The sequence below is a fragment of the Echiichthys vipera genome (genome assembly GCF_963691815.1).
Source record: "Echiichthys vipera genome assembly, chromosome: 16".
In the NCBI taxonomy this organism is placed as follows: domain Eukaryota; kingdom Metazoa; phylum Chordata; class Actinopteri; order Perciformes; family Trachinidae; genus Echiichthys; species Echiichthys vipera.
In genome coordinates, this window is record NC_139841.1 from 13,237,097 (window position 1) to 13,253,368 (window position 16,272).

General features: G+C 39.2%; 1 protein-coding gene across 1 annotated transcript in view; it reads right to left on the minus strand.

Annotated features, from left to right (window-relative positions):
* LOC310958961 (5-hydroxytryptamine receptor 4) overlaps positions 1-16,272 on the minus strand; it is a gene marked incomplete at its 3' end in the record, with an annotated part of 53,830 nt that overhangs the window by 21,381 nt on the left and 16,177 nt on the right. Inside the window, 5 exon segments of the mRNA XM_083930124.1 lie at positions 8,872-9,533; positions 11,528-11,681; positions 11,795-11,995; positions 13,210-13,380; positions 13,568-13,648. Coding sequence (XP_083786250.1) covers positions 8,872-9,533; positions 11,528-11,681; positions 11,795-11,995; positions 13,210-13,380; positions 13,568-13,590 — 1,211 coding nt within the window. The 5' untranslated portion in view covers positions 13,591-13,648.

A 16,272-nucleotide genomic window follows, 5' to 3' on the forward strand; every position in this document is an offset into this window, starting at 1 on the left:
CTTCCTGTTGGCTCCCTAATCAGTTTGGATTCACAGAAATCTAATACTTCTCAACTGTTTTTTGGGAGTGCAAGAATGTTTAGCGAAAACAAATTTCCTGCCATTACATATTTTGCATTTGTTACTTAAAAACATTTTTTTTTAATTTATTTTATGATAAAGAATTTCAAGAAGAATCTGGCCAATCGAAAAAGTTAGATGGCTGAATGACAGACAAGTGCACTAACACAGTGACAAACTGACTTTTGTACTCAGGAATATTTTCAATTTCCTGTGTAGTGTCAGCTGATCTCCATGGACCTAAATGAGAATTTAGGGAAGCGCGGTGGATTTTTTTTTACTACAGTAAAACACGGCAAATGTGACCCATCCATTGATTTGAAGCCAGTCCCTGGGGATTTCAAAAGAGAAGAATTCCTCATTTTGCATCAAACTGTGAACATGTGGAGGTTTCATCTGGTCTTCTAGATTAAACAAGCCATCAATATTTTTATATCGACAATGGATCACACAACTACATGTATTTGAAAGAAGTAGCATCTCACGATGTTATCCAACCCATCCTCCCACAAATCCTGCTCATTTTGTGTTGTCGTTTTGTGCTGTTTTTCCTAACATTAACCACATGTTAGGAAAAAATAACTACAGTAAAGCACTGCACATGAACTGGGATATCCTGGGTGAAAGTCCTGTAACTATCCTGTAACTACTAATAGTAACTATCTCCGCCTTCATACCAAGTCTCTGAATCTCAAGCAGTTATGCTGAATTCAGCCATCATTCATTTTATCATTCACACCCGTGTTTTTGCTACTCAACACGTCCATGAAAAATGCCTGAATGCCAGATTTATAAATGTGCTTAATCCTTTGCTGTTTTACGTTACAATAATGTATTCTTTTGATTCTACTGACATTCTGTATTTACTTTTGCCATTTATTTAAAGGCTGACTTAAGGTGTGAAAAAACACCCAGAATGTGGTTCCTGCCCAAAATCACGTTTAGAGGAAAAAGAAAACAAAGCAAGCCTTTTGTCCCTCGCAGGGAAAAAAAGGCCACCTAATTGAATTTCAAAGAGCTGATTTGCTCAGCTGGGTCCATTCTTCTGTCCAATTTTCCACCAAGGCAACTGTTTCTATTACAGAGAGCCAGTGACTGAGGGAGAGATGAGTTTCATTTAGAATCACAGATGAGTTCAGAATGCCCAAATTGAGTCTAAAACCTGGGAGGAAGAGACAAGATAGCAGCTGATATCCTCGACCTGAAGTGTGACAGGAAGCAATCATGCACTCAATTCAAGTGTTATCAGCCGATTTAATCAGCATTATCAGTTGTTATCAGTACCATAGATAGGAGGAAGTGTGGCCATACTCTACAACAGTAATATGGGTTTCAGTACTTTTATTTTGTATTTTTTATTATTTATATCTGAGTTTTCACTCCGACTTTTTTCTTTTAAAAAGTATTAGAATCAACGTAAATCCATTTTTTAGAGCTAGGGGCAGGGATGCCCTGGTGAACCAGTGGCCAGTGGAGACAGTAGCACATAATCCTTTTCTTTGTCTTCCAATCTATTCTCTCACTTTTTACTCTTAATTTAAGGTGAAAATTTCTTGTTTTCAAAAGATTTATTTAAAAAAATATATATATATTTTAAGATAATCCTAAAACTCTTTTTGGTAATCCCAGGTTAAAACAAGTGTAAAGTATAATATAAATATTTTAAGTACTATTTTAAGTTCTTACTTTTTGTACTTAATTTAAAGTACATTTAACATGTGTGTACTATAAGTGTACTATAAAATAAATGTCATTAAATTCAACTTCAGTGTACTAACATATAGTATAGTGTATACTTACATATGCTAACCCTGCAATTTCAAGTGTTATTTCAATGTACTTATAAAAAGTGTACTTTATTGTAAGTGTATAGTCTGTAAGTGTCTTTTTCAAAAGTAAAACTAAATTACAGAAAAAACAGAACTTACGGAAAATATACTGTAAATTGTAACGTAGGTTCATTTTCACCCGTTTTTCAGTGTACTTAAAATACTTAAAGTGGTAAATTAGTGCACTTAAACAATATTCATTTCTAAAATATTTATAGAGGAAAAAATATTATGTCAAGAACCAGGCTAGAAATGGCGAGAGAAGAAAGGTGATTATGGCAGGCATTTCACACCAGGCAGAAGATAAAAAATCTCATGGGGGAAAAAGTGAGAGAGAAAAAGAGGGAACAGTGAGATGCAGAGAGGAGCAGCTGGAGGCTTTTGGGTTTCAATCAAACAATGATAAATCATATAAGCCACATAATAAATCGCAGACTTCTGGAGTGTTAACAATCCTCCAGCCTGTCTGTCAACACTAAGTGTCCGTGGTCGACAAATCATGCTCAAAACATGCGTTACAGCCTGAACAATCACAATCTGAGCTGTAATAATCAAGGTTGCTTTTTAATGATTTTGACATTGCATTGTTCTGGCATCTTGGGACACGCAAGGTTGCATCCTCCTGCTGATGTGAAGGATAAACCATGTAAGAGTGACAGGTGATCATCCATATTCACACCAAATCTTTACACAGTCCTTAAGGATGAATCTACGCATATTCAGCCAAGATGGACAGATCTATTTTGGGACACCAGAGGAGAAGCGGCTTAGTCTTTAGCTCTGTTTTTCTTTACTCAAGAGGTGTTGCCTTAAGACTTGGAATAAATTCAAGTTAAAAAAGGCTGAAACATCCTGACCTTCAGTGGCTAGGATGGGTCAAGCTCTGCCAAAAACCAAAAGCATGTGAGTGGAGTGGAGTGGTGAAATTTTCCGCTGTTCGTTTCTCCGCGCTCCATCGCGCAAAGCTGTTCTGATGTGCTCGGCTCAATATCGCCTCATGCTAAACCAGATTTCATCGCGCTCCATCGAATCGTTCACAAGCTCCAAAAAATTTAAAACGCTGTATCCGAATTTTAACTGTTGTTTACCACGCTCACACAACTCAGATCAAACTGTCAAAATAGGCTGTGCTGGTTGAATATATATCAAGATTCTTTTACAGTATTGTCCATTTTTCACATGAAATGTTATCAGAAATACATTTTAGTGTACTGTTTAGCTGTAATTTGAGAAAGTTTGCGACCCGGACATCATTGTTTTTTACGCACGAGCACTGCCGCTTTGTTGCTGTGATTGGTTCTAGGTCACATTTCATTGCTCTAATTGGCTATAGTTCTATCCAATTGTGTCCAGAGGCATTTGCCTTGCACCGTTGATAAACCCCCATGGAAATAAAAAATGAACTAAGACGGCCCAGACTTATACAAAAATACGTATTAGTCTGGTGATGCCAGACTAGAGTTTTGTAGCCACATCCTAATGACGTAACTATAACCAGTGGTGTAGTGGTAGTTGATGAGGTGGGTGTACTAGTAGGTAAATGGGTGGGTTACTGAGGGGGGTGTGGGTACACTTCCCCATATAGCTTTTTGGCTGATTTGTGCGTATGCTGGAGTTTCTCTATCTTGTAGCACAAAATAAATTCTCGGTGTCAGGTGCGTTCACACTTACTGGAAATACTGTCTTTAGTTAAGGCGATAGGGGTTGGTGGGGGACATGCAGGTAAGCGGGCAGGATATGATGCGAATTACACCACCCTGACGGAGCTGGTTCTTAACTTGGTCATATACAACCAAGTCTCTTGCCGTTCTTTGAATTTGACCTTACTGACAGAAGTTCCCGAATGAGCGGCCGTATTCACACATGGGCCCACTCGTAGATTACCTGGTCTTTGCACTAGGGGGCTGGGAGAGTAGACATGGTTTGATGTCTGGACATTTGCGTTGTCACATACAGCCCCGCTGGTTAATGTCTAGATAATTTCAGGTTTGCTATGCATGTGTGAAAGGAGCCCATGACTTCAGTGGGGTTGTATTCTCAGACTTGACAAAGCTCCTCCAGAGCCTCAGAAGACATTATACAACTGTTTTACTGGCTGACTGCTGCTCTTTCCGACTAGTTACCGGATCCTTTGTGTCCCTTCAGTATAACCCATCAATCATTTACCTTTCTGGTTTCATTACGAGTGTTTCAGCAGCTATTTTACATTGCATTTTTGCACTTAAATCATCCTCTAAGTCTTCTTCAAATTCTGCTGCTTTGACATTGACTTTCAGGTAGTTGAATCACATAACAATCCCACTGATTGTACGAAGCTGATAACATTGGCCACCGCTCTGTTGTATTTACGGGATTTAAAAAGTGATCTCTTTGCAGAACTGAAGGTTAAACTAAGGACGGATAACACTGACGCTGATTAACTGTTACAGGAAGAGTCTGATATTCTGAGTTGTAGCTTGTTATTTTTCACACCAGACACTTGACACTTAAAGGGGACACATTTTTATAATAGCCCTTCCTGGCTTCCCTAAACAGTTTTACTACATCTACTTCATATAGCAAAGAAATGTGCCTGTTTACCTGTACACGATTGCCTCTAAAAGCACATTAAGACAGTAACAGCCTCTTATATTTCACCTTTCACTCTTGTTTGAATCACTGCCATGCTTTTATTTCTGATGTCAGCTCCTCTGAAGGGGCTACCGTAACAGAGCTGAGAGAGTCACAAAGAAACTATTGAGGGCCAAAGGAGACATGCAATTAGATTTAAACCTTTACTGTTTCAGAAGATTTGGCGGCCAAAGATGAAAACATGATGACCCGTAAATCTTCAACATGTCCATGAACAATAAGCTTCATCTGAGGAAGAATCTCCACAAACTCACAGCGTCTTATTACAGAGAGAGCCCTGTGGTTAATGGGATGAAAGTAGCAAATCATCTAGAGCTGCATTAATTGACTGATCGATTCATCAAATGACAGAAAACTATTTTAATAATAGTTAAAGTATTTTTGTATGCATAAAACAATGTAGGTAAACTGTTTTAAACCTCTAAATGATGGCAATTTGCTGTTTATCTCTGTTTTAAATCATACTAAACTGGATATTTTTGGATTTGGACTGGATATAAACTGGATTTGGCATTTTTGACTATTTTCTTACAATTTATAGACAAAAAGGTTAATCAACTGATTTTTAGTTCGAGTTTATTGTCCCACATAGGGCAAGTGATTCATTTTTCAGAAATTACAATAGATAATACAGATAGGTGTGATTTTATACACAGGTGTCACATCTTTACAGTCTGGACTGTTTAAAAAATGACCATGTAGTTGAAATAACTAAAGCTAACAATTAATACGAACTCCACCAATCTAGTATTAGCCTAACTGTTATTTGGTCTGATTGTCAGATTTCATTCTGGAGCAACACAAGGACCCAAGGGACCAGCCCAGGCTGGTGGCTCTTCTGTTTGTGCATCTAATTGAACAACGGTAACAATTTGTCTAACAGTGTAGTTAACTCTGAGCTGTGGTTAGACAGTCAAGGGCAGATTTGTTATGCCCTCCAAGTTGGTGTTTCCTTAGGGTTGTGTCGTTATGTGAAAACTACGAACACCGGAATATTAACTTGCGCAGCCAGACCAAACTCCAGCGCTGGAGTATGGTCTGGCAATTTGAGACTAGTAGAAACTAGAAAACTATTGCTGACCACAGAATTAAGTGGTTTAACTGTTTTATAAGGTGCAGCAAGCGGAAAATGGGGGTCTTTACAAAATGAAGTGGCCTTTTATTGAGTCCAAGTCTTCTGACATGCGGGCCCACAAGCACACACACAGGAATAAATAAAATACACTTTATTTCATTCTAAAAACTACAGAGAAACCCCCACACAAACACATACACATACATTATCCATCCACAGACTGCAACTAAACGCCCTCAAGCTCACAGACAAAATAATTTGACAGGATTCCTCCAGTAATTTCAGTTTCCAGTATGCTGCCAGCTGTAATCTGATTGTCTGAGTCTGTTTTCTGTCTGAGACAGATTTTAGGAGCGTACATCAGATTGGAGTTAACACTGTTTGCCTTTCTGTTTCCTACACACAGACAGAAAGCCCAAAAAATGCACACAGACACGGAGGAAAGAGGCGTTGTACACATTAAAAACAAAAGCCACTACGACTGGAGTGGAGGCAGAAGGTCAGCATGCTTCATTTCCAAAGACACACACGTGCGTAGACATAGCACTGTACATCTGTGTGTGTGTTTTCACATACAATTTGTGCCATGTGTTAACAGGAATATGATTTTTAGACAATATCAAAAGGTTTCACTACAGTGCTTGTACATAATGTGTATAAATCCATTTTTGAATTTCTCAGCTGTGTGTGTGTCAGACTGTTTGTGTGTGCTAGTGCGTGTGCTGTTTCTCTCAGGCGGTGAAGTACTTGTGTTCAAGTTAAACAGTGCAGACACAAGCAGGTCACCTCGTCCATCATCCCCACTCGTAGGAGAGCACAAACACAGACGTCCACTAAATCACCACCATTAATGTCAACAGACACCCTGCTGTAAAAAAAGAAAGAAAAACGAGACCGTAGGAATATATTCCAATATTATACTTTATAATTCGATTAGAGATTCTGATCTGTAAAAACAGACACATTTTGAGAAATTCCGTCCTGATATCCATTTCAACACCTCTGATGACTCTAAGCTAAAATAAAAACTTCTATTGCGCCACGGACAAACAATATAAGATGGCTCATATCTTTTACAGCAACATGAGGTTTACGTTCAAGCCAGAAATTTTATATGAGTAGGTGTCATTTTTTTACTGAGGGCTTTATAAAGGTAATAAAGTCAGGGGTAATAGTTGTAGTAGCTGAGATCCTTACTGTAGATCAAAATTAGAGAACAAATTATAAATACTTGATTTATTCTGAAATACTGATCTAGACCCCCATAGAGAATCTCTGGAAAATCCTTGGCAACAAAGTAACGCCTAAGAAACCCAGAAACCAAGATCAAACCTGAGCAGTGTAAGAAACTAGCAATGCCCTGTGGGCGCAGACGTGCTGAAGTCATTAAAAGCAAGGGCCTCTACACTTCCTATTCATTTTTGAATCCTAAATCCCTAAAAAAACATTGTTGAAATCTTCTCTTCTGACACAGTTGTTACTGTTCTCTAATTTGGCTCACTGTTTATTCACAAAATAAAGGTTTTTGTCCAAATGCCTTGGTTATTTAAAAAAAAAAAGTTAGAACAGCAGTAGCAGAGCTGCAGAGGACATCACATTCTGAACAATAAAATATAACAATATTTCAGAATAAATCAAATATTAATACTTTGTTCTCTAATTTTGATCTCTTGTGTACTTAGCCCTGGTTCAATGCTAGCGCCCATGCTAAACTGCTAATGTTTACAATGGATTTGTCTACCATGTTTGCCGTATTAGCTTATTGTGTTAACATCTGCTAATTAGCACTAAACACAGTACAGCAGCTGTAAGTCTAATGGGATAGTCAATATTTCCGCAAGTGATCAACCAAAGTACTGGTTAAATAGACATTTTGACCTGATGATGGTGCTAGAAGGAAAAGTCAAGGGACCACTAAAGTTATTCCTAATTCAAATTTCTTGTCAGTCCATTCAGTTGTTGTTGGGACATTTCAGTTCGGAACAGAGTGGTGGACAGACAGAATGATATTTCCATCGCTAGAGCCGAGCTGCTCGCATGGCTTCACCAGGACTGGTATTTATTTGCATCAAATGCATACTACCACCAAAATGTACATTTCAGGTTTCATCAACACAACTTAATAATAAATTATTAAAACTGCAGAAACAAGGCAATCCTTACAATCGGACCAGCTTTCACTCACCCCTCTGATTGTAATGTTGCTCCTACCTGCTACATACTGTTATTACTGTCAGTGCAGGCTTATTTCTCCATCCCCCTCCCCAGCTTCTGCTGTTCCAGATCCTTATTAATATACATAAGTTAAAAATGTACATCTACGTACTCACACACTGCATGCATGCCAAAATCTGCTGAATGAAAGCCTGAATTTTAATTCTGAAAGCGTAGTTTAGATATTTCTTGATGGGACATGATAGAAAGAAAAGCATATGACAAAGCTCATGAGCAGACAACCACATATCTACAATGAGTGCACACTATGCTCCAAAATTGACCAATTCAACTATTAAATTAGTCTGGGTCTGAGGCCGGGACAGTTTTCTATTTTCTGGTAAAATGTTCCATCTGCAGAATACCACAGCTGCTTTGACCATGAGCATTTATTTCTCGAGTAGGCACAGCATGTTCACATCTATTATTTACACATTAGGGTACGACATGGCCTAAATGAGATATGATGACTTACTTCAAATAATGGTTGCAAAAAGCCGCGATACTACCATTAATCTCTGATCTATTGGATGTGCATAGAATGTACGGATGACTGAAACTAAATCGAATTATATTTAATATCCTAAATGTCTTGAAAAAAATCAGTAACTATACAGTATGTCACCTATCACTGATAAATGTGGTGTCCTTATAACGTCCAAAAGACTTTTTTATTTTTAAAAGAGCAATTGTACAATGTTGCAGCAGCTTTGCGCCGACTGGTCTAACTTTCATAACTACTGCAATGAAACAAAATGTTGTTGATTTCTGGTTGTAGTGTCAAATAGAAAGATAAAGGAACACATAACTTTTCAATTTTACAGTGAAGTGCATCCAAGACATAAATAAAACAAACTTTCCCACTGCCACTCAGTCCACAGTTGATGCACATCCATCTTTCTTTCACAAGAAGAACCAAATGAACCTGGTTTCCTGCCTGGGGCCTTGACTTCTTCCTTGATGGACATTTAACTTGGAGGACAGCAGGACAACACAAACATACACACTCTCAAATACTGTATCCACAAAACTGGTGCGAATGTGCCTTTACCGTGTGTTTACCTCAGTGCCATAGATGTCCCATTGACTGACGCAGCTGAGCACGCTCTGTGGGCGTGTCCATAGGAGAAGCTTCCTTGCCGGGCGTACCGCTCATCCCCACAGCAGAGAATCACCAGAAACGCTCTCCGAAATGCCCGGTTCAGAAAGGCATACAGGAAGGGGTTCAACCCTGAGTTAATGTACCCGAGCCACAGCCAGGCTGTCCACAGCTGCCAGGGGACAGAGTAATGGATGAAGGGGTCCACCACGTTGGTGATGAAGAATGGCGCCCAGCATAAGCAGAAACAACCCATTATAACTGCCAGAGTCTTTGCCGCCTTGGTCTCAACGCGCATGCGGCTATTCGCTATGGGAGCCTGCTCCGAGGAGGAGTTTGTTGTTGTCCTAAGGCGGCAGTGCTCCGATGGATCTGAGGAAGTGGAGGACCTCACGTTGATCACTGGAGCTGTCCCAGCTACAGGAGCGGAGCCGGCCCGCTGTAGTGTTTCGATTTGCCGCACGTGGGTCATAGCAGTGACGTAGATCCGCTGGTAGGCCAGGACCATGAGGGCCAATGGGACGTAAAAGGCCACGGCAGAGCAGATCAGGGCATACGGCCGGTTCACCAGAAACACACAGCTTGTGTCGTTGGCGCCTCCTGCCAAGGCTCGCCTCTCTTCAATCTGCAAAGGAGAGGAGATGCGGACACATAAGGTATATATCTGGGAAATATGTTTTCTGTACCAGAGTCAGTAATGCCTGTGCATTAGGTGGGTGATAAGCCTAGCTTAGCAATGAAAACTTGAAGCAAGGGTAAACACCTAGCCCAGCTTTAAAAGTTCAAAACATATTTTTACTTTTAATTTTATGTATAAAACAAACAAGATGTATGTTATTTGGTAAGATGTAAGAGGTATTGGTAAAAGTGTTTTCTAACTTTGGGAACGCTAGCTGCTAAATAGGGATGTCCAGTATATATCGATATCGATAAATCATTGAATGATAATGGAACATTTGTTATTCTGATAATAAATTATAGCCAATAAATGATCAGCCGATAATACAAAGCCAAACTGCTGTCATTGACTAGCGCAGCATCTTCACACTCTGATACAGTAGGTGGCAGTATGAATGTTTAAAGTTGGTTTGCGATCCGTCAGTAAATATGTATTGAGTTTACACCGGAATGTTTCATTTAACAGATTATGACTAAGCATTTCAGTTGAATTCTATTTAAAAGTCAAAGCATGTTTTGAAGTTTTTTTTTAATGCACTTTACTACAAACTAACAAAAAAAAAACATTTAAAGAAGTATAACCTTTTATAAGAAAAATTGTGTTAACAAGTGATGTCAGTTGGATTTGGTTAAGTCTGAGATATAGAATATTAAATCATCCATCTTTTCTCACTACATGTTAGCCTTTATTTCCCTCAGGTGTGCATAGACTACAGGTTATGAACTTATTTTTATAATGTGAAAATGTGAAATAATCAGTTATCTTATCAGAATCGGCCGAAGTAGATATGAAAAGAATTCACACTGAGCATCCCCCATGCTAAATACTGTATAATATGTATATATTAGTGCTTCATAATTTCCTTTTCCATAAAAAAAGAGGTTTAACCAAATGGCTAGCTGCCCATATCTTTGTCCTCAGTGGGAAATATGAGCAGGTCAGAGGAAAGTGAAGGTAGAGAAGCGCCATAAGCTGAAAACTAAATCTTATCTCATCCTCTGTATTGATGATCTACCATCTTAGCCTGGTCATAAAATGCTCATTTGGTGTAATGTGGCAGTAAAATCCTAACCTGGAAACATTTAAAAGGTGGGCTATCTTTTACACAACACACATATGGAGTATTTCTGGTTTTAAGAGAGAGCCGAGACTCCGTCACACCAAGCAGACACACTGTACCGAATCAGTTTAACTTGTGTCACAATTATTAAATCAGTTCTTGGTCTCAATTTCAAACAACTCCTTTTTTGGGCAGAACAAAGAGTGTAATGGAAATTTTCTGAATTTTACAGAGAAGAAGCAACCGAAGAAGAAAAAAAAACGTACCCAAAATATATAAAACAAACCACTAAAACCTGGCCTAAGTGTGCAGACACGAGTCATGTCAAGTTATAAGCAATTCTGCCTGTGACATATGACTTCAAGACATCACGATGTTAAAAAACAAAAGATTGTTGTTTGGATGCTGCCTGACTGAAAGGCAGAGAAAAAGAGCCGTGTATTTCATTAACTCTGGCCGAATAAATTCATCTATCCTCGTCTGCCTCTGGGAGTCCTGCAGCTCATTTCAAGGCAGCTCTGAAATAACCTCACGCCAAAACATATCCAAACCAGCAGGAAATGCTTGTTGAAGTGCTGTCTTTGCTCGCAGCGAGAGAGCCTCCACAGGGACTGGAATTGTTTTGTGATCACTGCATTACCGTGTCATTGTTCAAGGGATTGGAAATGTTATTAGAAATAGAGAATATTAGGCATGAAAGGTTTATGCTGCATTTGCCCTCAAATAAAGAACATTTGAGGGAGGTATATGAACTCTTAAGTGTGATACTTTGTAAAAACACATAGTACTGTATATGTTGTTGATGCAGGGTTGTTGTACATTTATACATTTAAAAAGAATAGAAATAAAAAATAAAAATAATTTAACCAGCAGGACCCACAATGTCCTCAATGCCAATGGCATTCCAGCTTTGCATGATGGGTAGGAAAGAGATGAATGTGGGGATGAGCCAACAACCGCTGAGCATCACTGCAACTCTGACTGGAGTCATCTTGTGTCTGTAGACCAGCGGCTGGCAGCAGATAGCGTAATACCTGGAATAACACACACACACACACACACACTGTATACTAGAAAGATATGTAATTTGTCAAAGCGTACAGATGAGGTTCAAAGCCATTTGATTCTTCCTTTCACACACACAAACCTATCCAGTGCAATGCAGCAAAGGTGCAGAATGGACGCTGTAGTCAACTGGACGTCCAGGGATGTTCGAACCAGGCAAAAGATCTCTCCGTACCGCCACTGACCGGTGGTCAGCTCGATCGCAGCGAAGGGCATCACCAACAGGGCAACCAGCAAGTCAGTAAAAGCCAGTGACACGATGAAGTAGTTCGTCTTCTTTTTTCTGAAAGGAGAGAAGCCAGCAAGAAACAAGCCAGCATCAAAAACACATCCACAAAAGTTATCAGTAAAAGTTCAGTGTGTTGTACTGTATCGTCGTGTGGCACATGACTATAAGAAGCTTTTATCTTTCACCTTTAAAGGTGCTGCTGTTCCATTTGCCAGCTGTCAGTGTGACTTTACAGACGCAGGAAGAAAATTGCACGTGTCCTGTTTTGTATTTATAGCTGAAGACTGTCTGATGCTGCTTGTTTGTAAGATTTCAGGAAAAATGTATTAAATGCCTTGCTTAAAACATTTGATGCAGGTCTCAAATGTCTCAGTTAAAGGTCCCACTTTGTAAAAAGTGAGATTTCCATGCCCTCTTTTTATTATAGCATTTCACAGTGCTATATAAATACTGTTAAAGTATCAAAACTTTTAGAAACGGTGCCTTTGAATGAGTCGCCAGGACTTCTATGCAGTTGTGTTGTCACAACTATACTATATATAGGTAGAAAGTGTCACTACATAGCTGTTACGGAAAGGCTGACCAATCAGAGCAGACTAGGCTTTTTTAGGAGGAAGGCTAAAAATGTGTGTTTCAGACAGAGAGTGAATACAGGTATATTCAGATTGACAGAATGAGAAAAAAATGTGTTATTCAACATTTAAAGCAAGTAAACTAAAATACAAACATGAACCCTAAAATGAGCATCATATGGGACTTTTGAAATGCAGTAAATGTTGTAGTTTGATTTGAATTTTAGGCAAGTTGTGAATTGTCACATGTAGCAATCTACCTGTCTAGTCAGAGAGGGTGTGTTTGGCCGAGGTTTCCTGTAATGTGAGTGCTTTGACATTTGATGAGTTTGTTCCAAAGCATTTTGAACAGAATCGCTCGTGTTTTCAGTACAAATAACAGGAAACAAATACCCTGTCTTTGTCTCTTTGTTTCTGTCACACTCATCCAATGGAAGTCACATCGAACTTTAGCTCTTTTTCAAAGTGTACCACATTTTTTAAGACAAACAGCTATTGAAACAGATGAAATGTACATCCAAGTGAAGTGAACATGTAGTTGCCTTTATTATTTCTATTGGCGTTACAGGGGGACCTTGAAGATGGGTCTGTTCCCTACAGATCATGCTGGCTGCGGAAAGACCTTCCTTGTTTCACTGGGGCTTTAAAGCCAGATTTTACCACTTTTTCGGCATTAATAGAAAACAACAGGCTCACCGTAGATGTCTGTCCTTGCAGAGTGCCACTATGACCAGCAGGTTGCCAAACACTGTCATTATGATAATAATGGAGAGAAAGATGGTGAGAACAATCGTCTCCAGCAAGCTCAGGAATTCCTGCTGCTGTTCCTGTTGTTGTTGCCCTGTGTTTACTAGGTCATCCAACAAACTGCAAAAATACACAAAACAAAGACAGGGGAGTTGACATTCCAGGGATGTAACTGTGTGTTTAGACTGAGATTAAACAACAATGCAGACATTAATCACATTTAAAAGTCAAAGATTATTATTATTATTATTTAAATGGTTTATTTTTATTTTGTTAAAAAAAAAAAGTGTTCAAATGTATGACTTACTGTCGAGGTAATGCTGTGGCCATCACTGGTCATCTGCATTGAGGTCAGCAGAGGAGAGTCCTCATCATCCCATCACCGGCCCTGCTGACACACACACACACACACACACACACACACACACACACACACACACACACACACACACACACACACACACACACGTGTGTAATCGACTTGGCTCAAGTCTGCATTTTTCTGAAAATAGTAGCCAGCTTGTGTGTACAGATGGGCTGGATTTCTTTTTGTTTGTCCATCTTGTCAAAAATGTGATATTTGTACTTCAAATAAGTAACTGGATCATAGCTTGAAAGCATGTGATATTTTGAAGACAAATAGGCTGCAACAGGCAGCAGCTGCCTCTGTCGGATTCCATCAGCGTGTTAGTTTGTCTTTGTAATGCAACATTAATGCCGTGCTTTAGTGAGTACCACAAGGGAAATTCTCCTTTCTTATTCCCCTGTCAAGGGAGGACAAAGGTCAGACATCAGCTTTTGAGCAGCACGTTTACAGGGTAAGAAGGGATTCAGCAAATCCTGGTTTACCTGTTGAAGGACAGTCTGCCTGTCCCTGTTGCCCCTATTTAACCTGCTTAATAAAGTAAACATGCATATTCACAAATCTTTCACCTGGCTGACAAGTATGATGTAAATTCCTCAACGCTGATCACACTAAATTCATTCCATATTGGTGCAATGCTGTGAAGCAAAAACCTATCAATGTTAAGATTCTGCTGATGTCTTGATGTTGTTGAATTACAAATGGAGGAAAAAATTATTGTAGCCCTCTGTGGACAGTGATGTTGACCTTTGTGTGATGTTAACCCAGACACGATGCCCTTTAGTTTTTCTGGCAGATCTGGGACTTCCACAGCAATTCTAGTAGCAGTGGTTATTTCCGCTGTGGTTGATGACAGAAAGAAATGCTGGAAAACAAACGTTGTTAGTATCCACATAGAACCCCTCCTCCTCTTGCATGAGTAAAGTGAATAAAGAGACAAACGATCCCACAGTCAGTAACGTGAGATGAACATAGCATGAGGCTAGACTTGGGCACAGCAGTACTTTGAGTTATATGCTAACCTCAGTGTGCTAACATGCGCACAATGACAATATAAGCATGTTAATATTTAGCAGCAGACAGTATTAGCATGCTTAAATTTGATAATTAGCATTAAACACAAACACAGCTGTGGCTGGAAATGTCAGTAGGTCTACATCTTTTGCAACTTTTACAAATTATATCTGGTCATAAACCAAAGGATTGGGCTTAAACAAATTTTGACCTGATGGTAGTGCTTTAGGGTTCAAAGCTAATTCCACATAAATCTATCAAGTAGTTCCCGAAGATTTTCAATAAAATCCGAAAATGTCAACCTCATGATGGCGCTAGAAGAAAAATAGTGGATCTATCCACGAGGAACCTTGAGTTTATTTACCAAATTTCATAGCAATCCATCTAATAGTTTTTGAGATAATTATAAGTTGTAGTCTGACTGACAGTTGCCGCTAGCATGGCTAAAAATAGATTTTTTATAAAGTAGATACAAAAATGTATTGCATAGAGGCAAGTAAATTAAGTAACTATGGTTACAATAGATGTCCAAATCAACCAGTGGGTCGGGAAATGACAAATAAAGGTTGAAATGTCTAGCGTCATAGTCTGAGTCATTTACAGTAAATATCTGTTCTTGAGGAGCAGCGCAGAACCTTTCATGGGTACAGTTGTGGATGCCTTATCAGCTTTAAGCACCTATTACAACATCTGCTGCATCTTTGCCTTTTTATGACGGCCGACTATTCTTATCACACTCAAGGGTCAATATCATCCGACAGACAGACAGCCGGCGATCCTGTCAACAACTCCTACTTCCTGCAGGCAGATCACTGATTACAGTTTGTCGGGTGTGTGCATCACCTAGTCCAGTAATTCTCTGACCTGGTGTCAGTGCAGTGTTAGCTGTAAGGCTTTGATTTGAGTTGATCTAAACTCATCACTTCATTTTATCTTGACACCTTTTTGATTTTCTGTTCATGTTTCTATGTAAGCATCTATCAATCTTGGCATGGAATCATTTTGACTTATACTTGGTCTTGATTTGCTCGCTGGTTCCAAGAGGCCTGACTTGTTTTAGACATGCATAACATCCATTGGATTGCACTAGGAGCTGAAATTAAAACCAAAACAGGAGTGACAAGAAAAGTTCATGTTGTTTTCTGTCAACAGCTTCACTTCCTTGAAAAATGCAGAGAGATTACACAACCCAGGTAGATTACACACAAGCCTGAGTGTACTTGGCTGAAGAGTATGCATACTCTTTGTACTTATAGGCCTGTTTCCTGAACATTATGATCATATAAAATGCAACCACCTGCCACCACTAGTACCAACAGAGAGGTTTTATGATTTTCTTAATTCCCAACCAGAGATGCATGTACCAAAGGGAGTGCTTCTGCAGCAGGAGGTACATGCAGTAGACGATTTGAGGGGGGATGCCATCCCCCTTTTAGCGAAATGATCAAGATGTATGTCCCTTGTTGGAGGCATTAAAGATATTGGAAAAATACAGAACCAAAAGATCCGTTCATGGGGTGATCCGCTCGTCATGGGTGAATGAAACAGGTAGTTTGGATAATCTGAATTGCAATTACTTAATTATGCTTTGGTAAAAATAAATAAATATCCACAATCAATAAATACAGACCAAC